This window comes from Poecilia latipinna, unplaced genomic scaffold (assembly GCF_001443285.1).
Source record: "Poecilia latipinna isolate Pla-1442-1.1 unplaced genomic scaffold, P_latipinna-1.0 Scaffold438, whole genome shotgun sequence".
Classification (NCBI taxonomy): domain Eukaryota; kingdom Metazoa; phylum Chordata; class Actinopteri; order Cyprinodontiformes; family Poeciliidae; genus Poecilia; species Poecilia latipinna.
Genome location: NW_015113054.1, coordinates 247,871 through 274,623, shown reverse-complemented (window position 1 = coordinate 274,623; position 26,753 = coordinate 247,871). Strand labels below are relative to the sequence as shown.

Below are 26,753 nucleotides of genomic sequence, written 5' to 3'. Positions count from 1 at the left end.
ATGACTCCAGCTTGTTTCCTCCCTGTCACATCCCACAGACGGAGCTCCACTGATGGGGGACAGAGTGAGTTCGACTGCATCTCGTCTGCGGATGAGGAGAGCCGAGTGCACACATGCCTGTGCGTGTGTGTTGCAGGAGGGAAAAAGTAGCATTTGTGTGTGTTAGTGGTGTTGAACAAGGCCGCTCGTAGCTGACAGCATCTTTCGAGGGAGAAGAGAAGAGCAGGACAGGAGGAGGAGAGGAGAGGAGCTTTCATTTCTTTTTTTTTTCTGCTGGAGAAAATGTCAGCATGCTTCGGTCTGTTTGCCTACTGGCCAAAAAAAAAAAAATGAAAAAGAAAAAAACAGCTACATACCAGCAGACTCATGCCAGGGAGGTAAGAAAGCAGTGAAGAAGGGAAGGCGAGAAGTATCTCAGAAGAAGAAGGGAGGAGGGAGCCATCTGGTCCTCAACGTTCACCATCACACTCATCCAACTGGAGGAATGAGAGAACCGCCTCGGAGGAGAACTGGAGCCCAGAGTGGGTCTTGATCTCTTTCTTAAGGTCTGATGTTTCTTTTACCGGCAGTTCACATTTACTGAAAGAATCCTGAAGAACCCTGAGGCTAAAGATTTAACCTCACTGTACTCGCTGATGCTTCCTTTTTCTTCACCTCTTCATTGTTCTGTCCTTCTCGAGTTTCTTTCTGAACTCAGACACAAGTCAGACTAACGGGAACCTTTTTACCTGCAGTCAGTGTTGGTGATTGTATACCGATCAGGAAATGACAATGTTGTAGCTGTGATAGCTGCATCTCTTGGCCTGTATTTTGCAAATTTTAATTTGGAACTTTTAATACATTTCTGTACTCCGTTGATATCTCATGACTCAGTGTTGCAATTTTATTTCATTTTTCAGAGAGAGATTGTGTCACTGCATGGATGAATCTGTATTTGGCGTTTTTGCCATATAGTCGTGCAGAAGCTACCCTCGCCTTCTGATGGATAATTCACCCTCACTTAACGGCCCATGAAACGCTTCAGTTTCTTTTAGTGCTCAAAATTAAAGAATTCAGACAGTGTCTTTTCAGTTTGACAAGACAGACTACAAAACTACAACTAATTATAAATTCAGGTCATTGAACATTAAGAATAATTACAATTGTTTGTGTTTTGTTTTTAAAAACTAATTTACAACCACTTCAAGACAAAAACATAGTTGGCTGGTAAACTCTGGAGCCCAACAAGATGATCTCAAACACGCAACCAAAGGCATCAGGAAGAGCTAACAGCCACCCTTTAACATTCCAGATCTCAGTCTAATCAGTAATCAATGGTGGGAGATAATTAACAGGGTGATGAGGAAGAAGCCCGCCCTAAGCAACAGGAAGCCATTGTAAGAGACTAGCTGAGGAAGATGCTAACGCTGTGGGGACAATTATAGGAGCTTGGTTTTTGCATTAATTTGAAAAGAAAAACTCAGTATCAATTATAAGGAAGAAGTAAAAATGATTTAGTTGTAAATCTGTCCGATTCCTCCAACACATCTTAAAGTAACTTCTCGAAAAGAGTTTGTCAGGAGTGTGGGCAATAATTTCAGGTTAATTACTCAACCAAACCCACAGAGATTATCAGGTACATTCCCTTCACTTCAGCTGACATGAATTCTTACTTGCATTTGATCCTGTGTGCTGGTGCTCATACATTTGGATGCACATATATATGTGTGAGAACATTGCTGTGTCTTAAGCTGTGACTTTAGTTTATTTCAGGCAACGGGAGACAGTGGAGGAGCCCAATCAGTCTGCAGAACTATAATTATCATGTCAATGCTTCTCTGCAACCACAGCACTGTGTAGGAGGGACATCGCAGCTACGAAGAGTCTCTCAGCCAGAGGGTGCTCATGCATGTGAAACCAAGTCAAACCCTGGTTCATCTCAGCTCTGAATGCAAAATAACCAGTTGGCATTAGCTTCACAATTAGCTGTGAGCATTTTGTCCCTCATATGCTCGCAAAGTTCAGTGATTCAGTGATGCAGCATATGGTTTTCCAGATAGGAAATGTTGTGATGCCAGTGGCACACACAGAATCTGAGGTCTAACAAATGAGGTTGCACTAAATTTACAGTGGAGTTTTAGAGAGCAACAACATACAGCCAACACCTCCTACCTAAAAAAAAACAAAAAAAACATGCTTTGACGCTGCAGATTTCACCAGAGCTAGACGTGTTTAAGGTTATAAGTGTTCATGGATTTTTTTTTTTTTTTGTTTGATCAACTGGTAATCATGGCAGACATTACTTCATTTCTTATATGCTACAAAGTGAAGTGGAGATCAGAGACCTCTGAGATACCTAGAGAAGGATCTAATACGCAGTTCATTAACTGTGCAACATCACTTCAACAAATAATTAACTCCCATATATTACAATGATGAGAACAACTCAGGCTCCCAATTTAAATGTAAGGGCTCATGAAAGAAAAATGAGCTGTAAATTAAAGATCTTGGTGTAAAACAGCAGCATGGACAAATCTGCTCTATCAATTATTGTCAATATGCAGCAGACTGGATGACATATGGGGGATAAGGAAAATTTTGTTACAAGGCAAGATATCAAAATTTGCCACATGACCAAGCCTTCCATAGAAAAGTCAGTTTTTAGCATCTAAACAACAAAGTTATCCGATAACCTGGTGTGTTCACAGTCGAATCGAATCGTCTTCAAGGCCACATGTGCTCTAATGTTAACTCAATGTAGCCGCAGCAAAATGCGAGCTTGGTGGGAAACTTGCTAAATCACATTTTCATGTTGGTGTGGCTTTTTCAGCTGGTGTATGACGTATTCAGAAATGTTACTGACCAAATGATACAAGTTTTTGTTTCAAATGTCTAATTTTAAAATTAAACAGGATCGTGATGTCTTTTATAGTTTTACTAGCCTCAAACCCACATGCAACACTGATTCATCATTATTTCAAGTAACCTTCCAAGATTGACTTGCACGTATAAGAAATTCGTGTATAATATGATTAACTGGTAATGTTCAACTTTTAGAATTTCCTAACAAATAATGGGTTAGATACGAAACAAAGAATTTTAGTAGAAAAACTGATGTTCATTTGAAATCTTAACAGAGAGGGGGTTCAAAACCCAACATGTGGGCGTTAGTTTGTACTTGAAAAGCTGCGAGTGGGGAATGGCGCACACAAAGCGCTCCATTCCTCATGCCTGTGCTGCTGGCGCTGCTGCTCTTTGTGCGCGGTTTACTCACCATACCCTGTGCAGCAATGAGAGCAGCCAACGTGCTTCTCCCTGAGGTGCCGGGGGTGCAGAGCGAAAGACGAACTTCCTGTCCTCCCACCAGAGTTCGGTCCATCTCCGTCAGCACAGCTTCAGCCTGCTCCGCGCTCTCGTACTCCACCACACCAAAACCTCTCACTGGGCTCCCTTCATCCTGGGCAAGCTACGGCACGGAAAACAACAGAGACCCAGAGTTACCCTACAACTAAATATTATTGAGTTGTCATTCGGGCAGAGTCATGATTTGGTTAGTTCGTCTTTTATTAAGTGGCTATTTGGCTAGAAAGTGGTGCTGGCCATCTACTCTTCAAACCTGGATTCACAATGAGAAGCAAAAGAAAATGTAGAATTTTAAGAAATGTAGCACAAGAAGGAATCTTATGAAGGATGCATACTTCATTTTGACTGTAAGCTACATGAAACAAGTTTATTGTTAATTAATTGTGATGCTGTGCATCGAACCATCAGTCGAGGATTTATGCGTCTCTGACCAGGTTGTCTCAAAGCCGTTTGGATCTGTACTAAGCAGGTCCCACTGGGGAAAGACCCTCAGGCTGGCCCAAAACAGGCTTGAGGGACTGTACACCAAGCAGGCTCAACATAACACTTGCCAAATAGTGTGTTGTCCCCTTTTTGCTGCAGACTCATCCCTGACCTGTTGAGCCAATGACTCCATTAGAGTGCTGAAGTTGTGGTGCGGTATCTGGCATCACATTGTACATTCTTTAAGTCTTACCCCGGGGTACGTCAGATTGAATCATAGGAGTTCCTGCGGAGAGGGACGTCTCAGTTTCCCTGCTGAGCCTGTTAGCTCAGCAATCTCACTTTAAAAGAGAGTAGGGTGGGATGGGTGGATGGATGTTGCAAATTAAGTTCAAACAATTTCTCCTGAAGATGACAATGAGTGCGCACCTTGATCAATCCACAAGTTTGATTTTCTCATGTGTTTCTTTCTTGGCCCTACATTCATGAGTAATTCTTCCACTGACATTGACGGGTTTTGACTGCCAGACAACTAGAACTTACTGCTGCAAGATCCTGCATTCACAAAACTACCTCCACACTCAGTGATTCTGATCTTCTTTATGCCAATCAGGGATAGGATAGCTCTGATAACTTCTCGTAAGATCTGTTAGTTGCCTAATTCTAATTGATGCATTATTGTTTTTTCAAAATTCTGTAAAAAACATGTTCTTTCTAGGAAATATAGCATGTTTTCTATTTTAAGTGGTTTAATTTGTCCTTCATCGAGATGAGAAAATAAACCTGGTCAAGCTAATATTGCAAGGAACAAATTTCTCAGACAATAAGCTTAGACACGATTTCGAAGAACAGATAAATAATGCAAGAAGGCTAATAGAGTAAAGCTAATGGGAATGGTTGGATAATGATGGCTAAAAGCTAATGGCTGATAGTCCCAAAACACCGCCTGATCTACTGTATTGTTTGATCCAATAGATTTTTTTTTTAAATGGGATAAATCGAGTTGAGGCATTTCCTGATGTAAAACCACATTAAAATGGGAACTTTAGATTTTTCTAAAAGGTAAAAGCGTTCCAATGACATACACCATGCTAACAGTTTCTGGTGTGTTTATTTGAAATTTTGATGCGACTAAAATGAGAGCTCCAAACAGAGTATGTTTATCCTTTGACTAAAACAAGGAAGAAAAATTATGCAAGATTGGTATGAACAAGCTTTACTTATGAGCACTCAGTTCAGCTACAAAGTCCAATAAGTCACAATGTCTGATGTTTCAGAGGATTTAACGTGAAAAAGGCCAATTTAGCATTGATCAAATGTGCAATGAATGTTTCACAGCCTGTTCAGGAACATAACATTCATATAACACAAACAACGAGGCTGAGTCTGCACTACAGTGTCCTGCCAGATCATTATGGTGTTAACAGTTGGAGAATTAGCATAGCTTCAACCCAGTCCAAGTATCTCAACACCACTCACATATGTGCACTGATAGAATTCCTAGAAACATTTATGCCATTTTCCATTTCTATAAACGGCTCCTCTGTTGTACTGGGACAATGGGCTCTGCTCCTGAGAGTATTTAGTCAATGAATCTCAGCACAAGTGCTGGATTTCTTCTGAGAGAGCACTAAGCCCCTCCCCGTAGAGTTCCACAAAGCAGATCCTGGCACCAGACTGCACAGAGATGGGAATACACATAATGCACCGGGAATTTTTAGTTAGAAATCTAAGCAGCGGGAAGCTGCTTTGCTACAAGGAGAAATAAGTCAGCAACAGCAGCTTGTAGCAGGTGGTTTGAGGAAATAGGCAGGCACCTGATGGTTTGAATGAGCTGCTTAAGATAATGTGACATTAAATAAAGGCTCCTTATTAATCAGTTAGCCATTTTACTCCTGATAAATGATCCAAACAACTCATAATTCCCTTGTTTGATACTCTATGGCAAAATTCCTCATGTTTTATGCCATTTAAACATAAAATGCTTTCTTGGTTTTAAATGTTTTTGTTGTTATTGGAAAAAAGGCTATTAAGATGATGTTTTTCAGCTTTTTGTTCTACTTTCCTTTGTGAATGTCTTCTTTTTTTGTTAGTTTTTTTTATCTTTATACAAACCAGCTTTATTGAACCTCTGTATTTTAATGAGATCAAACTGCATTCAGTTTGATCTAAATATTACAGTAATATGATGGTACAATAATATTTTGAATCAAACTACCTTTATTGAAAATTTATAATTCATCTTTATTCTACCGTATCTGTTAAAACTAAAGATCATCCAATCTATGCTCAGGAAACAAGACTTAATCCTTCTTTTCAATTTTTCTCATTTGTGCTCGTAACATGAACCATCATCAATTTTGTTTAGTCCTATAGTTCTAACATTACACCATGTGAAAATGGATATTAACAACATTTACATCAAAATTAAATAAATGCCTGTTTTTTGGGGGGAGGGGGGAAATGAGCGGAGCATGAATCAGAGAAACAAATGTGCTTTCAGTCTGAAAACTGGGGCCCGTTTGCATCAGCGCTCAATCAAGTGGCCATCCACTTTTACCCTCCTCTCATTTGTCTGCCGTTCCCTCTGGTCTGAACAAAGGATGGATGGAAAAAGAGGGAAATGCATATATTTGTGCAGGAGTGGGTCGATAGGTTATTATCATCAGCATATATTAAGCAAAGTGCGTGGAAATCACCTGAACAACTCGAGCACTTGAAAGACAGATGGATGGAAAAACGGGTGGGTGTGTGGAAGAGAGGGAGAGCGAGGACGAGATGGAGGCAAAATGCTAGAGGAGGAGGAGAAGAGGAAAGCGAAGCGAGGGAGGAAAACATCAGTGATGGATTGAGTAACTGACAAGCCGAGAGCGCGAGAAACAGAGGGCTGACGGATGATGTGAGTCAGAAAAGACGAGAAGGACAAACAAATAAAAGCGTGTTTAGATTTGAGTTCAGGCAATGAATACAACACAAGTGTAGGTGTGTGTGTGTGTGTGTTTTTGAAAATGGATTTCAAAATATCAATGAGAGTGTGCAATGGGAACATAAACGCAAATTGAGCTTTTCCTCAACTCCCAACTCCTCCAGCTGCACTTGCACCACTTATTCAGATCTGCACTATTATGTAAATTTAAAGCAGACCTGTTTGGACAGTGTGTGAGCTCTTTAAATGCCAGCTGTCATCAAGTTCCCCTGTTATGTGTTCCTGTCTTTATCATACAAACTAATGTTTTCAGCACAGAATGAAAAAAAAAACCTAACAGATATATATATATATATATATATATATATATATATATATATATATATATATATAAACAAGATTTAATTTCCCTCCACACACCATGTTTGAATTTTTTCAGTGTTTTATAAGAATCCCTTTAGTGTTACAGTGAACTCCTTCTCTTAATTTCCCCATGTGCCTCTGCTGTGTCCTGAAGGTGTGATTCCTGCTAATTAAAGAGTAATTAAGTCCACGAGTTTGGCACCTCATCTTTCACCCTCTAAATTATTTCTGATGTAAATCAAAAACAGATTGGCCCAGCAGAAATTATTCTCCTCCAATTTGCAGTTACCCTTTGTCAGTCTAATTAGGAAAGCGTTTTTTTTTTTTTACATGCGCTTGCCAACAGGTAGTTTAGGTGGAAAATCTCATTAAACAAATCTATTGTATTAAGCTACGTCCAAAGAAAAAATGGCAAGAGTGAATCAAAGCAGGTTTTTAAGATTATATTGAGCTGAGTGACACAGTGCCAGCAGGAATTTTTGGCAACCCTGGAAAAGATGTGTAAAACATTTTAAAATAAATTCCTCTTATTGCAGTAGTACAATCTCACAACAAGATTTCAAACAATCTAAACTTATTTGGTTACATTTGTTCACTGGGGGAAAAAAAAATATCACATTGCAAAACAATTGTTGAACAAAAACATCTACTGCATCACTTATTGGTGCCCTTAAGAATCCTTTTAAAATAAATTATACTTGAATGAAGATTACAGATTTGGGGGTAAACCTGTGTCAAAAAGCCTGCAGTGAACTTTTAATGAACTTTATAATAAATGTGAGGTTTATGGTAATCACCAGAAACACAGTGCTCTGAATTTTTAAAATCGGTGTGATGACCTATGAATGATTTAACTAATAACACAGCAATAAGATAATCAGCTTTCTGCTTTTTCTTTTGACCGTTACGTTTATGAACTATTTAGTTATCTGAATAATGCATGTTTTTATTGCTTAAAAAGCCTTGCCTATCAATGTTACTTGAGGATATTTGCACTTTTATGCCTTCTGACTACTACTCATTAGTACCTGAACTGTCTTAACGTAGCCCAATCTGTATTTAATTCTAACTCTGGTAAAGAGGTGTAAAATGCCATGATCTCACACTAAAAATGTTAGAAGTACATCAAGCCTTCAATTGGAGTAGGTTTATTCAGAGTAGAAAAAAAATATATACCTAATTTTAAGGAAATGTATATATATATATATATTTTTGTTGCACATCCAATTCCTGTTCATCTCTCCATATTTTTTTATTTTCCTTATATCACCAGGTAGTACAATGAGTCAGTTACTTATCTCAAGTTATTCCAACAGTTTCAGAATACTTTTTTTCTGTCACATCACTCCTATGTTCCAGACTGAATGGGGTTCGGAACCGAGCCCGTTCTCTGTTCAGCACTAGTCTCTCATTTCTCTTGCTAACAAGACAGCTGGCTGCTTGGAAAGTTCTGAGCTAGAAAAATATTGGCGAATAATATTTGGTTCAGATCATTACTAGATCGTATTAGTTCCTTAAAAATCAAAGTAAAGTGTTTTCCCTCAACGAAAAGAAGGATTATTAATCAATCTTAAAAAAAAGAGTCTAGTCCAGAGCAAAAAGCACCACAAAAGAAACTAATTCTGAAAATGTACAGAGAAAACAAGCACAAATATTTGGGACATTAACAAGAATAACAAAAACATTTTTACTTTTACTGCATAGACCTACATCGCAAAGAAATGTAAAGTTAGCAATCAGTGTGTGTGACATCTGCTGAAGAGGAGCTGCGGTCCCCAGCTGAGAGACGCTGACTGCGTCACCAAGACGGCTGGGACCCACAGGAGCATCCGTCAGAGGATGTGTGTGTGTAAGCGAGCTTAAATGGCCGCGTCAGTAGTCTGAAAGGAGTGATGAGGTCATGACAGCCCTGTCACAGCTGTCTGTAGAGAAATATTTGTGACCTCCCACAGTGACAGGTCTAAGTGTTCAGATATGTGAGAAAGAAGCAGCACAACTCTGAATTTAAGCAAAACGCTGTCACAGACTGAGCAGACCGTAATGTAACAATAAGAATAATTATTTTTAAAAATGGTAAAAGTGGAATTAAATTATGCTCCAGGCTGAGTGATCAAATATTAAGTGTCTCCTAATGTGTATTCATCAGGATCTTCCACATCTTTCTGCAAACCAGGATTCCACATTAACTGTAGATTCTTTTAATTTGACTTGATTGAAAAAGAACTTCACAAAAGCAGGTCAACAATTGTGTCAAGAATCTTAAGATTGTGCTCGAAAATGTTTAATTAGCAATGATTGTCAACGATTGCAGAGAACATGTGCTTCCCATTAAGATACGCTCATTTTCAAAATGAGATCCCTCCAAAGCAATAAGACTGCTTTTGTTGATAAATATGTCCTACACACCATTCTTTACCACTGTATGCCTTGCAAAAGTATTCATACCCCTTCAACGTTCAGACTTCAGTGTGGAATTAGGAGGAACACAAAGTAGTACATAATAATGAAGTGGAAGAAAATTATTATCATTTTCAAAACGAGCTTCCCTGTTCCTGCTGAAGAAAAAGCCTCCCCACAGCATGATACTCCCACCGTCTTGTCTTTGGGGGGGTGGTGTGCTCACAGTGTTGTGCAGTGTTTGTTTTCATCCAAACAACATTTCACATATAGTTCAACAAAAATAGTTTTAATCTCAGAGTTATTCTTGAAATCACAACTAGGACTTTCATTCATAAACCTTCTTGCCACTCTTTGATGAAGGGTCAGATTTATGATTTATGTACTGCATGACTAGCAGTCTCTTTATAACAGTAGCTGTATCTATACTGAGGTCAACTTTATTTACTATTAAGGTAACTTCTTCACACAAAAGGCAGCACTGGATTTTCATCTTTGAGCATAAATTTCAAAATACAAGTTACTTTGATTTGGTCCTTTAAATAAAATTCCACCAAAACATCTTGGATTTTTTTGGTTGTAATTATGACTGCAAGATAACAGGAAGACAAACACCTGTGACACTACTGGTGAATATTAAGATAACAGCTTATGACTGCTGCACATTTTTCAACTCATTTCTGTCCCAAACACTCTTTGTGGGTTTTAACATCTCAGTCACAAATATATATATATATATATATATATATATATATATATACACATATATACATATATACATATATATATATATACACACACACACACACACACACACACACACACACACACACACACACACACACACATATGAATGTAGTTTTGGCACTGGAGGCCATTAAGTCTATTCAGCAGGCCACTTAAACCAATGGTATGCAGATTTTGCATGTATGTTACTTAAAATGTAAAATGTAATATCCTAGCAGTCTCTCATGATTACAGTCTTGTACACACTGATGTTGAGCTGCTGATTTGATATATTGGACATAGTGGTGATTTGACAAATAGGAAAAAGTTCAAGGGGTATGAATATATATTTGGCATATTTGAACAAAGTTCCCATAGTTACAGCTCAGTGTTTGACTGCAACGTCAGGAATAAAAAAAAGTGAGGAAGAGTCATAAGCGTTGAGCGCCGTGTGTCACTCTGCCTCTGAAACCTTTTGCTGGGCTACTTTCATTCTGATTAACCCGTCTGTCTCTGTGCTCTATCCACACATCTATTATTTAACACACACACACACACACACACAGATGACAAATTTAACTCAACCGAGTGTCAGTGCGAGTGTTTAACTCGCTCTCAAAGATCGTTATTACATTTTATGCCTGCATATATGCCAACAATCCTTTCACCCTGACATTCCCGCCTACGCCCCTCTGCTGTCTCACCTCGCGTCTTCGTAGCTCCATTAGGCTCAACACTGTCACCCGTCACCTCCATCACGCCGTCCTCTTTAACAGGTCTGGCATTCGTCATTCCATCCCTTCCCTACATCTCCATCCGCTTGTCCTTTCTTCTAATATGGCTGACATTTCCTGCCTCAGTCTCTCTAGTCTGAATAAAGCTAAAGTGCTGTCTGGAGGGCCTCTGTCGTAGGTGGCAGAATTACAGCACTCAGGACAAGGCCACAAGTTAAGTGCACTCTGAACAAAGAAAAGGTGTCAAGAAGGTACACAGTGGAGGAACGGTGTTTATATGCAAGATTGGAGAAGAGTACAGGAGGAAGTTTAGCATGAGTAAAGCACATGAAGATGCAACGAACCAAACTGGCATCATGCTTGCCAAACATTACAGCCTAATGGGCCTAATAAGGCTGCAAGACGGAAGCAGCTGTGGTTCAGGTGAAGGCAGGACTTCCACTCCAGGTTCCAAAGAGTTAAAGGTTATTTGGCATGTTGTTGTTTACAGAACCAATAAAGCTGAGATGTGGGAATTAAAAAAAGAATAAAGTGTAACTGCAATTTCCACAAGCTTTCCAAAGGGCAACCTACCCATCAAACCAAACCGTCCTCAGTTTTAATACAAATTTGTAAGTCTTGTCATAAATTACCAAATTGGATTCCTGTCTGATAATTTGCACATCAGACAAACAGAGGACTTAATCTCACGAAAAACAGCCTTTTTAATCATTTATAAGTATCTGCAGGGCACTAAGACTCATAAGGTTTTTTTGTGGATTTTTCTTTTATTCATCTTGAAAATGTGTTGGGGAAATAGTTGAGGTGAGTATTTATCATATCGTTTAGAGAGCACCAATAAATATAAATTGTAAAATGTACATTTTGCAATTACATATTTGTAATTGTAAATTTTATAATTTGCAATTATAAAATTGAGTGCAGACGCATGTTGTCTAATTTGAGTGATACTTTAATTGCTAAATAGGTCAAGTTCCTCGTACTATATTACAAAGGGTCTGAAGTGAACTTGACTAAGCCATGCCCATAACATGAATATGCTTTGATCTAAACCAGTGATTGTCAAACTTTTTACATAGAGCCTCTCTTTAAATACTGTTGCCAACATAACTGCATATATGTACACAGCAGTTTACTAGACCAGTTTCTTCTGTTTTTCCAAAGCAAAATCCTGTCCTGTGTGTTTCATTTGGCCTCAAACAGAGAACAAGTTGAACATTTGAAGGAAAAAAAGGTTATTTATTAAATATTTTCCATAAAAACTTAATCAGGGATATTTGGAGTTTAATCCTCTATTCTGATGAAATTCAGATTTTTTTTATAGCATTGAACAAAGAAACAAAAACATGCACGCGTTCACGACATCTGTGCTGCGACTTGTACTGTATTTACAAGTGTAGGGAGAGAAAGTTAGTTGCTACAGATGGTCTTGCATGTATCTTCACAGAGTCCTCAATGTCCTAACATGCCAGAAGTGCAACACTGTATGTGCAAACAACTTGCAGGCGCTGCAGAGTTGAAACAGAACAGAGAGGAGAGCATCTTTGTGCTGCTTTAGAAGTTTTAAATAAGTAATTTTGTTTCTTTTAGGAAAAGTTGTAAATTGAGAAGAATTAACAAGAGGGCTTACATACCTCATCACATCTGAGAATAAGAGTAGAGCATGCACGCCAAGTACGTGTTGCTTTCGAGTGTGCAGTTAATGCTAAGTATGCCACAGCCGTGTAGACATGACTATGAGCCTCCAACAGCTGGGAAAATAAAACCAAACTAGGAGAGAAAGTGAAACAGCAGGAAAAAGCAGTTCTGATTTCTGAAGTTTATTTTGCCATTTATTTGCCACTGTTTAGCTCTTATGCCAACCAGTCTCTCACTTTAAATCAGAGTAAAATATATGTATTCATATTTTAATTTTAACATAACAATCATTTCAAAGAGCTAAACAGTGATCCATGCAGTAAAATGTGACATTGGGTAAAATAATGTGTGGATGTTTTGTTTCTGTCTCGTGTCCACTTGGCCTTCATCAGCTTTTTTCCATTAGCTATACAAATGTATACGTGTTAAAATGCACCAAAAAAACATCCACTTAGAGGCGGATAATACAAAATACAGAAAAAAGCTGAACTTTAGGTCAAACCCTGCTGGCTCCGCAACAGCAAAACAACATGAGCTAAACACCCACAAAGCATCATGGGACCTGGATGATGTGGGTGTATTGATTTCTATGTGGGAGGGAGGGGAAGAAGGGTGGAGCTAAAACTGGAAATGCAGGAGATGGCCGATATCCACTGAGTGAACTTTAAACGTTCATGAGGCGGAGGAGTGGATGTAATGGAAAAAAGCCGATGAAGAAAAAAAAGAAAGAAAACAAAGACTAAAAGAAGAGAGAAATGTGAGGGAGGAAGCTGAAGGGCGGTGATGCTGCAGCCACACCTCACAATAAAAACAAAAGCTTAGATTTTATCAGAGGAAGGTCAAAAGAGAGGCTGAATCTTATTTTTGCACCACCCACATGGTGGTGATCAATTGGAAAAGGTGCGTGTGTAAAGATGAAGGGGATTTTCAAAGTTTATAGTTCACATTATTTTAAGCCATAGATCCTATGGATATGTTTTTGTAACAATAGCAATGGAAAATCTATTTTTCCCCCTAAATTCATGAAATCATAAGAGTAAGAAAAGAAAATGCAGTGCATTGGAAAAACATCGACCACCCTTCCCTAAAGCTCTCTCTCCCTCTCTCTCTCTCTCTACACACACATATATATATATATATATATATGCATCTGTCTCTTTAAGAAGCTCCTTCAAGTCATCACAATAAGCCTTCTCTATTATGCCGACTTCAATCTTTCTTAGGAGCGCTGGACTGATAAATAGTTGGTAAGATGAGCTCAACAGACTCAGTTCCACCAGGTGTTTGCTAATTCCTGCTGTCGTTAGTCTGAAGGAGCGGAGTATGGGAGGCCTGCTCTGTGGGCAGGAAGCTCGGCAAGAGAGTGACTGAATCCTACCTGGCAGAAGACTGGTTTGTACGTTTCAGAGAAGAACTGGGCCAGTTCCTCGGAGTCACAGAGGTCCAGAGGCAGCCGGTCCACACACAGACACTTGGAGTGCAGGTTCTCCTCCTGGCTGAGCTGGTTGACATCCATCCACTGAACCATCAGCGACCGATCCCCCTGCAGCATTTGGCACAGACACCAAGTTTAGATTTTCAGTCAGCCACATGAAAATGATTTAAAAGTATAGATAATGCATTAAATGTATTTAGTGCAAACTGAGCTAAATTTATCAGTGGTATAAAAACTGTACTGGAATTGAGCTCTTTTTCTATCTTTCGAATCTGAAGTCACTCAAGCATCACAAGTAAAAGGTCAGAAAGGTTTTTGAATTGAAGGATATTTGTATAGCAAAACAAAGATGCTGCAATGAGAATAAGAATTATCTTATTTACATGACTGCAGTTTGAGTTTTTCTTTACAAAGTTCAACTGGAAGAGCCCATATTTGGTACCACAAATCAAGTTCTAATAGATATTAAATTGATATTTAATAAAATGTCTAATTACACATATCCATGTATAATCGCTTTCATCTTGACTCACTTTCATCTTTGAGTCAAATGAGGAAATTAATTTGCTGCTGGTTAGTTACGTCAAGGAGACCATGAAATATCTTGTAGCAAGAAAAGGTAAAATAAATCTAATCTTTGTTTTGGGAACATTCTGAAATTCTGAAAAACTTTATGATCGCAACAATTTACAGGAGGTTTCCACAGTAACACTTATAACTCCTTTAGTAACTGTTATGTTATAAACACTTTAGAAATTTCTTAAGCTATTACATAAGCAGGTCATATTTAATTATTTATTACTTTATTAACTGGTTTATTTACATAGTAGTCATATGTGTAAAGAGAGGGTCAGCAGGACACCATACGGCACAAGAAACATGAAATTCCTTCTTTTTCATCTTCTAAGATAAAGATAAGGAGATTTCCGCAACTAAAAATCTAATTGGATGGTTGCCATTTTGTTTTTTGGTTTAACGTACCAGAGGTCGACCCAGCAGCTCCGAGCGGGCCCGCGAAGCGGAGTCCTTCTTCATGTACTCGACAAACCCATATCCCTTGGAGTGGCCCGTTAGCTCACTATAAACCAGGAAGGAGCGCTCGATGTTTCCATACAAACGCACCAACTCCTCAAACTGCTGCGCCGTGAAGGTGTGGGGCAGGTTGGTGAGGCAGAGCAGGGAATCTGTGGGCTGCAGGGTGACGTTGATCAGGCGTCCTCGGACAGTGCTGTGGTGGAGGGAGCGGATGGCATCCTGAGCCTGGTCCCCGTTCAGCAAAGTCACAAAGGCTGGAGGAGGGACATTATGGAGACGCAGACGAAGGGGAGAAGACAAGACGAAGGATGGGAGCAAACACAAAGAAAGAGATGCACATACATGGGTGGGGACAAACACAAACACCAACATACATTTAAAGCACACACGAACATGCAAAACATGCCCGGAAGCACACGGAAGAACGTAGATGACCAGCCGAATGTGGCAAAAAGAAATTAGGCAAAAAACAACAGAAGGCGCAGACACAGTCATAAAAAACAGACAGAGACATACACAGAGAGAAAGACAACACATTAGCTAGAAAGCCAGTAGGGGGCCAGTATGTGGGGGAATCCACTGTGACACACACAAACTGTCTCTAAAAACAACCGACTAAAAGGGCAAACCAATGACAGTCATAAATACAGGAATACAGAGACTGTTTACCATCGTTAACATTCAGCAGTTATTAAACACCTTAAAACTCCTGCATCATTCAGGTTAAACATCTCTCTAGTAGAACACTAAACTAGATTTAATTGCATTAGAGTTAGTAAATCTCTTCCTTACTATTCCACAATAGAGCAGCAGAAAAAATGTAGGGGTTTTGGGCCCTGATAATAAATAGTACATTTTTCCAAATAGGGTCATGTTGGATCTCTTTTTCTATAAAGGATGTCACTGAAAGCTGCTTTTTAAATTTACTAAGGTTATAATTATCTGATATCAAAGTGTATTTGAGTGCGATTAAGAAGGAAAAACAAAACATCTGAAAGGAAGGGCAGACAGGAGCACAGCTAATGACTATCCAGCAATAATTTGAAGAGTTATTTTGTACAACAGGAAAAACTCATTTAAACCTCTGGCATTATTTCTTGAACAAGGTATAAAATAGGTGAATAAAAACAATCTACAGTTATTTTAATTTGTTAAACTATAGATTAAGCCTTTGCTGTAAAACTGAGATTCTACAGAGAAAAGATGCATTTTTTAAGTTTCAAACATATTGAATAAATCTGAACAAAGCTAACCATTGCTGTTGTGCACATACAGTATGGATTAAAGAGGGTAGAGAAGTGGAGTAGCTGGATATGGGTTAATGTTGCTAAAATCCTTCAGGAGCCTGATGTTACACAAATATAACTGTTGTCAGGTGGGTTTCTGTAGTTTAGAGTGCATGCGCCGAGCACTGTGAGTGTTTGACCCGACTAAAATGCCACTGTGGCTCTGGAAAATGGTGCTTTATTCACATGTATAATCTTGTATCAGAAAATAACCCACTCTTTGTTTTCTTTTTGTCAGATTTTAAACCTCGGCTATGTGACCCTGACCCTGACGTCATGCAGCTTCTCTTCCTAAAATAAGAGTTTGGAGTGCTCTACCAGTGAACTCACATCAGGTATACTGGCTGTAGAAAAAGTCGTACCTAAAAGATCTTTAGGTTTTTACTCCTTTCTATCTGGATTTTCTCCAAGCTGCAATATTTTCACAGGCAGTTTAAGCTTGTACTGCACGTCCCTTTTCTGCTTTTCCACAATAAAGCTGCATGTTATAGAGCAATGTAAAAAGCCTGACACAGTGGAGGATTAACAGAGTATCACATCTTCCATTACTGGTGAAAAAAATAAAGAAGCCATTTACTGCTAGGTTGGTGTTAAAACTGAAGAGGCTTCAGACTCAAATTACAGGTAACAGAGCTCCATTTGTGATGTTGAAAGCAATCCGAACTTTTCTGATGTACAGATATGGGCACTCTTACTGAGGCTACACTCACAAAGCAGGCAAATGCATTAAAAAAATTGCCCATATGCATCTCATATTAAACTTTTTTATGACAATTCTGATCTTTTCACAACCCCCAAAAAATCTAATTTGTGTCATTTCCATATGTGCTACTAAATCAGATATGTATCCGATTATATTTTCATTTTGAAAGCAGGGCTTCATGTCTTTCTTCTCAAAACTTGTAACACTTATACTCAAAACTTCTCCTTCTCTACTCGGACTCTCTGCTCACTTACAAAACACGGAGCTGCCTTTTGGCCCAGTCACCTAGCAACCTCTCAGCCAATACAATGAAAGTGTTGTACTGGGTGCGTTGGTTTCCTTCTAGCGGGTGTGCCTGTGTGGCGCAGGTTGTTATCGATTGTAACAACCTGCGCCACCCTCTGGATGTAGGGAGAAACAACAGTGTCAGCTTTCTGCTACGCAGTACACTAAACATCTGCCAGCTGTGTGCTTGTGATCGCTAACAGCTGCTGATCGTAGGCAGGATTTTGTTCACCCAACGAAAGACAACATAGTCACGACATGATATCTATCTATCTATCTATCTATCTATAGATCAATCTACATATGTTGCATCCTGGAAGTATTTATTTAAATTATTACTATTTTTTAAGTTATGCATAAAACTCTCTTTTATTCATTTATTTAATATATTTGCCAAGTTATTTTTGTTCAGCCGCAGAAGTTTTACAGAATCTGAGCTATGTGCTACGTCACTGTTTGTTTTGTAGCAGAAGTAGTGTCAGTTGGTGACTTGTAACATTGTAACTCTGGGAGAAGAAACTTTGTAAGGTTTTTTTCTGTGTTCAGTGCCCGGCTGCTTCTGAGAGAACAATTCCCAAATTTTTTTTAAAAAAATACACGCAGCGTGGGGCAAATAAAATTGCTGAAACTGAAGAACTCTTGTCTGTTTTGTGAGTGCAACATATATATACGTTACAAGTTTTGAGAAGTAAGACATGAAGTCTTGCTTTCAAAATGAAAATGTAAGCAAAAGTATTAAAAGTTTTGAGAACCAAAGGCATAAAATCCTGCTTTCAGACTGAATAATGTGTGCTCTTGGATTATGGCAGGAAAATTCCAAAAAGCAAGCAGAGAGTTTGGCAAGCAAAAATTTGCTCCGAGCAGAGACTGAATGTGAACCCGAGGATAAGTTTTGGGTACAATCATTACAAGTTTGAGAAGAAAGACATGAAATCCTGCTTTCAGACTGAGCATGTGCGCTCTTGGATTATGGCACAAAAATTCCCACATACCATTTCGCATTTATGCGACTTTTGCATCATAATTCTGCACTCGTAGAGTCCAGACGTGGTAAATCCGGACGTAAACAAAGACTGAAGCAAGTAGAGACCATTATGAAAGAAGTCTGTCACTACAGCTCATCACATCACAATCCCACCACTCTTGGCTCTGACTACGCATCCAAACAGACTTCTTTACAGACGTTGCAGTCAATGCTTCACAAAAAGTTTGTTGCCATTACTTGTGCTTTCTTTTTATTAGCTTCCTTCGTCTCGTTACAATCTTGTGATAACATTGTCGACAAAAATTCACCCGCCAGTGTACTGTAAAGTGGCAACTAACCTCACTCCATCGTAGATGCAGTGACATGCTGCAAATGTCCAAATGGCTGTTAAAAGAATAGCAGACACTTTTCTTCTAACAGCTTTCTAACAATTTTTCTCATGTGAACAGAATTACAGATCCCATAACCCTTTTTACAATATATCCAGCCTTACAGAGTTACTGAGAACAGAGCTTTCGATCTTTAATGTTTCTTTTTTAATCTCCCATGTTTCTGAGCCTTGGAACAAAATTCTCAGCACAGCTGAGCTGTCATTACGGTTAACTTTCATAAGTGGTTCTGGCGTTAGTTTGCAGCAGCGTTGAATGTTTTCGAAATTATAAAGCAAGAACTTATAGGGAAAAAAAAACTCTTTAAACGCTAATTTTAAGTTTTATTGTTCAAGAAATAAAAAAAATGCTGCTCACTTCTGAGTTACTGAATGAGTGGTAATCACATCCGTGTCTGACAGGTTCTGTACTCCACCTTTTAGGGCATTGTAAGTCGAGCTTCATAAAAGGGCATTGGAACTGGTAGAAAAGACCTGTTTGGGAAAGGTTGTTTTATTAAGATTATTAATTAGATTTACTCAACTGCATAGTATAATTTCTCTGCTTTGTCTTGTTACATTGATGAAGCTCAATTACATTGAATTTATTTACCATTTGTTTACTCGATAATCAGTGACCTGCTATGTGACAAAGGTGAATTACATTATGTCATATCGTTTCTCTACATCGGTCTAACATCGGAACATTTGCAGTTTAATATTGTATCATTCAGTCCCTGTATATGATGACAGTCCACTCATTCCAGCTGTAGCAGCTTCTACTGTTCTGAAAAGGCTTTCTACAGAGTTAAGGGGCATGCAGTGGCGGTCCTAGCCAGTTTGGCGCCTTGGGCAAACCAGCCATCAGTGTCTGGGGTCAGACACTGATGTTAAAGTCTTACACATTACGCTTCTTTTTGAAAAAAATGGCATGCTCAGATTAAATTCTATACATGTTGGGAATTATAATTGTTCCGGTATAAAACTAATGGCAAGACACCAAATAATACTTGAGAGGTCTAAAAACCGACACTCATGTTACTGAGTGAGAGTGTTCTTACAAAGACGGGAACATGAAACTGACCAAAATGTCTTGGTATTATTAAGAAGTAAGAGTTTCTGTCACTGGAGCTAAGAGGCTGAGCTTCACATCCCCTCTGAATCAAACTCTGCACTGATTTGTTCACGAGATTTCCAGACAGAAGTAAGATTCGTAACTCCAGACAACACTCTTCTATTGCTTTAGAATTCTTTTTATTACGCTTTGCATCGCACTTGGTGATTTAAGGCTTGGATGCAGCTGCTCGGGTATGTAAAACCAATCTCTACATACTGTTCTTGAGCTAATCTGGAGGCCACATTAAGTTTCTATGTCTGTAGCCATTAACTCTGCATCTTGGCATCTGCCATTCCTGCTCTGTGATTTCACTTCATGGTTCAGTTGCTGTTGTTCCCAATTGGTTCTGCTTTTTACTACCGCTAACTATAGACTGTAAAATAGGCTTACGCTCACCGAGTTGCTGGGAGTGACTAAAACTTTCACCAACTTTTTGCAGAAGCAGCCTGCACGGCTTGGTGCTAAACTCTGTTGAAACTGGATAGGGAACAGATTTAAACATATTAACACTTTTGGCAATGTGGTATCTTTTAGATTCATGCCAAAATACAATCTCATAAAAAAAAATTCCTCTGCAATAACCCTTGGCATAACGCTAATAGAAACTGCAAAGCAGATACTTTTGTTTTTGTATTTTCAGTGTTTGCAGTGAAACTGGTTGTATCTGGTCTGTCACTGTTTATCTTTAATGTTTTCATTGATTGATTGATTGATTGATTGATTAAGCCAAAGAGAAGATGCATACAAAATCACTGACCGTCAAAACAGGCACAGGCAAATATGAATTGATGTATAGTTGGAACAAAGTCATGGCAGACGTCTTTGAGTACCTGGACTTTATGGACTTTATATTTTTATTGGTATCAATAATCACCCAACAGGGCAGCACAAATTCAAGAAGACATCATATTAACATTGATTAACCCATATTTTGCTGGCTCTCTGTTGGGATATTGTAATTTCCCTACAATGCTAAAGCTCACATAACTTTAGCCTGTTAAAAACTTGATATATAGAGATGGTGGTCATGAAGAACAGCTACAGACTTTTCAACTACCCAAATATATAACCTGGATAGCCAACTAAATATTATACGGTGATTGTGATTTTGCAAACATTTATACTTCAATTCAGCTTTCAATTTTAACCAGGTGACTTTTTTTTCTTTTTGGAGGTTGGCAATCAGCCTCTAAACCTACCAGAGTTTAATACTACCTGACACCATCCTGCTTTCAGAGACAAAGCAGGCGTCGCTGAAAATTGTCTTGGCTAAAGTTCAGGCTAAAGCTCTGAAGTGAAAAACAGCCTCACTCCTCAGGTCGCTGAAGCAATTTTAAGCTTCGAAATCAGTGTAAAAACAAACATGCAAATTTGTATACTTGAACACCTAATGTGGCCATGTGCCTTCCAGACTTAGATCTTAATAACAGGGCATTTACATCATTCCATCCTCAGTCGGCATAAAAAAAAAGTTTCGAAGTTCTGACCAAAATATCTAGTTGGTCCTACAACCAAATGTAACATAATTACATTAAAATCTGTGGTTGTTTATATAAGACTGCCATTTAGTAACAGTCAATAAGACATGAATGAAAATGGCAATTAAAAAAACAAAACAAAAAAAACCCCCAAAAAAACAAGGTGGCTAAGGAGACTTCAGCATTTACTTCATGGAGCTGAGTTTAGCTATGCAGTCACTCACCCAAGATGAAAGGAAAAACTTCAAAAATAGCCAAGGTCCTGAAGGTTCAACGTTTGACATTTCAAGAAGATTACTGTAGCTGCAAAAGTAGAATTCAATGAATTAAAGCCAATTTGCCCAAAAACTGACAATATGTTCAGGGTTTTTTCACCCGATTGCTAATCTAAATTCTCACACAGCTGTTAATGATCTCCTTCAATAAGGAGCAAGTGCAAGAAGCAATGCTGGCATATATAAATATTGCCTTAATGTAAACTATAAATGTTCCTTTCTTATGAGATGCAGGAGATCAAAGAAAAATGTCTGACAACAAAACATGCAGAGCAGGGAGTGGAAGTGGACTTTCCTCTGATCCACAACATCCCCACTCACCTGCTGGTGATCATGGCTTTTATCTTACATCAAAGCTTAAATAAGAATCTGAATACCAGCTCAACCCACAGACAGAATCCTCAAACACAGAATCCACTGGGAGGAAAAACAAACACTGACGCCACAGAAAGAGACGGTAAATGCTCCTTGTATTGTGCATGATGAAAGATAAGAGCAGGTCAAACAGGCAGTAGGGTCATGCATGCAAAATATTAAAAAGAACGTCAAAAAAGGTCGATTTGGAAATCAGAGTCATGTTAAATTAATTCAGCAAACCCCCTCAACACAAATCTGTTTTGGTGTCTACATCGTTCTGATGTAGTGGAATTGTCTCATATTTTACAGCATTATCAATGTGTGTTGCCTTTTGAGAAATCAGTGCAAAGCATCAACCAAAGTTCCAGCCAATCTTCCTTATGCTACACGTTGTTTCTAATCAGTCTCAGCAACAGATCCACTCACTGTCCGTGAGTCATGGGTTGCGTCTCCAAAAGACAATCAAAAGTTTTGTCTGAATATGTTGCTAGGATACGCCCTAGAGCACTAAGATGTTATGAAAGGTATCCGCATTGTTTGCTGGTACGAACAATAAATGCAGGGGATTAATAGTGGGTGGAATGTATATTAGTTATTTGAAAGACCATAGCTATAAACCATGGATGTCCTTATAGAAGTCATCTTAACCACATGATGGGGCATCATTACCAGCAGCAACCAGGTCTAAGCAAAATGTTGAACTCTGGGTTAAATATTACTGCCTGTCTTTTGATTGTTTTTAGTCATGACCAGACGTTTTCTGGATTATATAATAAAACATGCTGGTTTTTTAGTCTTCTGCTTTTTTGTTTTGCATGTTGAAGCTCATCTTACAATACGGTTACCATCCAGCAACGTAAAATGCAAAACAATTTACTTTGCAACCTGTGCAGGAAGTTGATCAGAGGTGTATCATTCATTTTGTATCAAAGACCACCATCATTAGAACTGTCCAATTCAAATATATAATGACAGCATAAATAAATAAAAGCTTACATTTAACTTGAGGTATTGTACAAGGGATTAAATCCATGCAATCCATTCTCTTCGGTTTCTGACAACTGTGACCAGTTTATTCATAAACCAAAGTAGAGGAAGACCATTTGAAGAGTGAAGTTTTCAGAGAAAATATCACAGTTTACTCTTTTATGTTTCTTTTTTGTTTCTTGTAATACATTCCAAATAAAAATGTCTTCAAAAATCGTATCATTTTGAGGGCAGTGCATGCAGGGACCCCAAAGAAATTCAGATTGGGTCGACGTAAATAAAATCAGAAGGTTTGGTTGCAGGCAATATTTGTGCCAATAGTTGGTTTTAAACATGAAAGCAGCAGCATATTAGGAAGTCATTTTCACCAACTTTTTAAGCCAGATTTTCACATGCTGTGCATCTTGAAGATTAAACTGAAACCAAATAACTTGTTTGTGTCCTGCACCCTAACACACGGCTTTTAGTGAGCATTTATTTTGCACAGGCCTTATTTGAAGACAAAATCTTCCCATCTGAATTGCAGAGCATTGTTGATCTGGAAGGGTTTATAGATGTTCACTTAAAAAAATACAAATAAGAGAATTGTTTTTAGTCAGTTCTCGTTTTTGAACATCTGAATAAAGATAACAAAGTTACATTTTGTGTCGTTTCTCTCATTGTTTCTCTCATTGTAACTACATTAGAAATGTGCTGAACCATGAATTGCGTGTCTTGTTACACTCCTTTGTATCTACAGTTTATCTTTACTCCTCTGTTTACGCATTTGTGCCTTGTTTGCTCAGCTACTCTTACCCTGATTGCTGTATCTACTAACATCTGTCTTCTGTTCTTTCTCAACTTTTCCGATAGCCTTTCCACATCCATGCGCCTGCATGCATCTCCACCCAAATCAATTTCCTCAAACCCCATTTAACACCCTTACAAATATAGATCTCAAAGTGGAAAACCTAACTCATTAAGTATGCTACCTAAAATCAGGCATTACAAGGAGATTAAGAAAATATACTTTGGGTTTCATGGTAGAGCTCTGTTTCCTCTAATGACTTCGGTGCCTGTCAGGCGGAGGCTGGCTTTAAATCCTGCTCAGTACGTTCTCCAGCAGTGACAAGGAGACCTCTGACATTCAAATAGCTCACAAAATAATTTTATAATTCACATCCTGCCAATCACTGAGTGGGCTACCCGGTGAACTTTGACTACAAAAGGAGGAGGAAGAAAAAAAAATTACAGAAGTGCCACATCTTAATTATGGGTCTCTGCTTCCGAATGCGTTGATTTTTTTTTCACATGTAGATTATTCCCATGAAGAATGTGCAGGGGCACCGGGGAAAAAAAGAAATAGTCAACTGAAATTACCTCCCAGGCTACAATTCTGCTGCCACTTTCTCCTGTTGAAAGAGCTAATTAAAAGACAGGGGAGCTACAAGGCGCACAGCAGACCTGGAAACTTGAGGGGCAGGTTCTCAAGCTGGGTGCAAGAAGGTCCTGCTGTTTCATCCGAGCCCCCAAGGCCAAGATGAAAGCTTCAGAAGGAGAACTCTCTTTGGTAAAGACTCACTTCTCCAAGGGTTGTCTTTGTACGATGGCTTTGATATGAGATGAACAAATTCAGGTAAGAAAGAATGATGAAAAATACCTTCACATCTACATGCATACTCCATCGCCTAAATAGTTAACTAATGATGCATTAAATCACATTCATTGATAACAAAATACAATAATTCACAAACATTATTGTCGATGGATGTGGATAAAGACAAGCTAATTTTTGAAGCTTAAAAAAAATACATAAAGCCAAAAAAAAAAAGAAATAAGTTGGTGTCTGCAACTCCAAACAAAAATGTTTTTGCTAAGTTTAATAGCATTTAGCAAATATAAATAATTTGGTAATTCTGACCTAAAAAGATTTTTGATCTGATTTAACTTCAGACAGTGAGGAAAAAATGTGTATGTTATCCAGTGTATGGTTTCAACTGTATATATGCATCAAATGACATGATTGTTATTGAATCTTATTTTTATTGGGGTGCATTTGACTAAAACTTGAGGAAAACAATGAAAATCAGCTTAAAACCCCAAATGTTACCCAGAAGAGTCCTGCTGCTAACTGTAACTTGTGCAATTCTCTGCCAAAGCAAGAACTTGAGAAACAATGTTAGTTTTATTTGTTTTAAATCCAAATAACTATTTAGAGAGGACACTGTATTTGCTATTTTAAAGCAGACACAATTTGTTTTACGGCGTAGAAGCCAAGGCTGACGTGTCAGAGAGGATAAGCTCTCTATGGATTTGTTTCTTACACACAGTCTCCTCCGACTCCTCCACACAATGAAGCCCCCAGGGATGTTTGTGACTTCGCTGCAAAGTGTATAAATCCTCAGATCACACCCGACGCTGTCTGTGGGGACCGCTGCTTTTATGTAAAATGCTACCCAAACAGTATTTTCCTCTTACAAACAATTCATAAAAGGACTAAGGATTAAGTCGAGGGATAAGACCGGATAAAAAGCCAAGTAGCAACTTGGCTTTCTGCATACAGAACCTTTCCATAAATCAGTGCCGCTCACCTCTGTGGCACAAATAAAAAAAACCTCATCACCTTTTGAATCTCAGTGGCTTTACTTCTTCCTGCTTCTGTTCAACATTAGTAAACACTTCAGAGGAGCAGCGTCCTTCTCTCTTCAAACACGCTGGTCCTCCCACACACTCCTTTCCATCATTACAAACAACTTCCCTATCCGTCAGTCCTACACACTCCTCCAACAGATAGGCACTCTCACAGCACTAAGTGGAGGATTCAGACCTTTGGTCCTTGTTGTCAGAAATTAATTTAAAAAAAGGTTTTGTATTTGGGGAGAAATAAAGGGATTGTCATATTTAATTTTACCAGCTAACATTTTTCCCAGAGAGTTCTATATCAAGCTTTTGACTTTAATTTATTTTGACCTTTATATTTTAAAGTTCTATTTCAGCCAAAAGTAAAACTTAAAAAAAAGAGACTAAAACTTATTTTATTTTGCCTCTTAAGAAATAACCCTGTTCCATCTTTAGGAAAGACGATAAACCTGCCATTTCCAGTGCCGAGAGCAGAAAGCTCTTGTTTTGTAAAATATTACACCACACATAGCAAATGGCCCTGTCCTGACCTTTCAATAAAATAATAAATGGTTAGTTTTAAAAAAAGAAAAATTTTAAATAACATTGCAACAAAACGCCTCTAATCTCGGTTTAACCTCAGAGGTTAAACCGAGATTCTTCATTTGAGAATCGACTCTGGAAGCAGCATTTAAATTGCACATGAGTTTGGAAGCCACTGTGTTTGATCTGTGGCTGGATGAGGAAGGTGGAAAACCAAAAGGATGGCTGGATGAAATGTATCAGAGGCAGAGCTGAGTGGATCTAACACTCTGCCTCTTTTCAACCAGCCGCCCACTCTTCCACCCACGGCTCCATTGTTCGCTCAGCTGCTCAGCTACTCTTAGAGGCATTTTGCTCTAAAAACGGATGCATGCTTCAGCATCATTTACAAACATTTTGTAGTATGCATGTAGATTTCCATTTCAGCTGATAAGACGGATATGCATAATGCAATGCACTCCGTCTTCAGATTCTTCAGATCTGGGATGATGCGGCAGCCACATTTACAGCCTGACATTTAGAAAGTTTAACACTGACAGTAAAAGCATCGATAAGGTGCTTAGATAAGCTGATCACTCAGTTTAGTATTGATTCCTCTCATGTTCCTTTCCATTTTTCTGACATTTCACACTTTCCTTTTTCTAACCATTTTCCTCAATCATCTTGAAACTTTGAAGATTAATATTTTTTATGTAATCATTTTAAGCAGTAGCAGCTTTACATTTATTCAAATTAGAAAAGTAAACAAGCTTA

General features: G+C 38.5%; 1 protein-coding gene across 1 annotated transcript in view; it reads right to left on the bottom strand.

The window, feature by feature from the left end:
- The window catches only part of raver2 (ribonucleoprotein, PTB-binding 2), an 84,534-nt gene that overhangs the window by 19,263 nt on the left and 38,518 nt on the right, over nt 1–26,753 (bottom strand). Inside the window, exons 3-5 of the mRNA XM_015038338.1 lie at nt 14,966–15,273; nt 13,928–14,092; nt 3,254–3,445 (exon numbers count right to left, since the gene is read on the bottom strand). Coding sequence (XP_014893824.1) covers nt 3,254–3,445; nt 13,928–14,092; nt 14,966–15,273 — 665 coding nt within the window. The remainder of the gene's footprint in view (nt 1–3,253; nt 3,446–13,927; nt 14,093–14,965; nt 15,274–26,753) is intronic.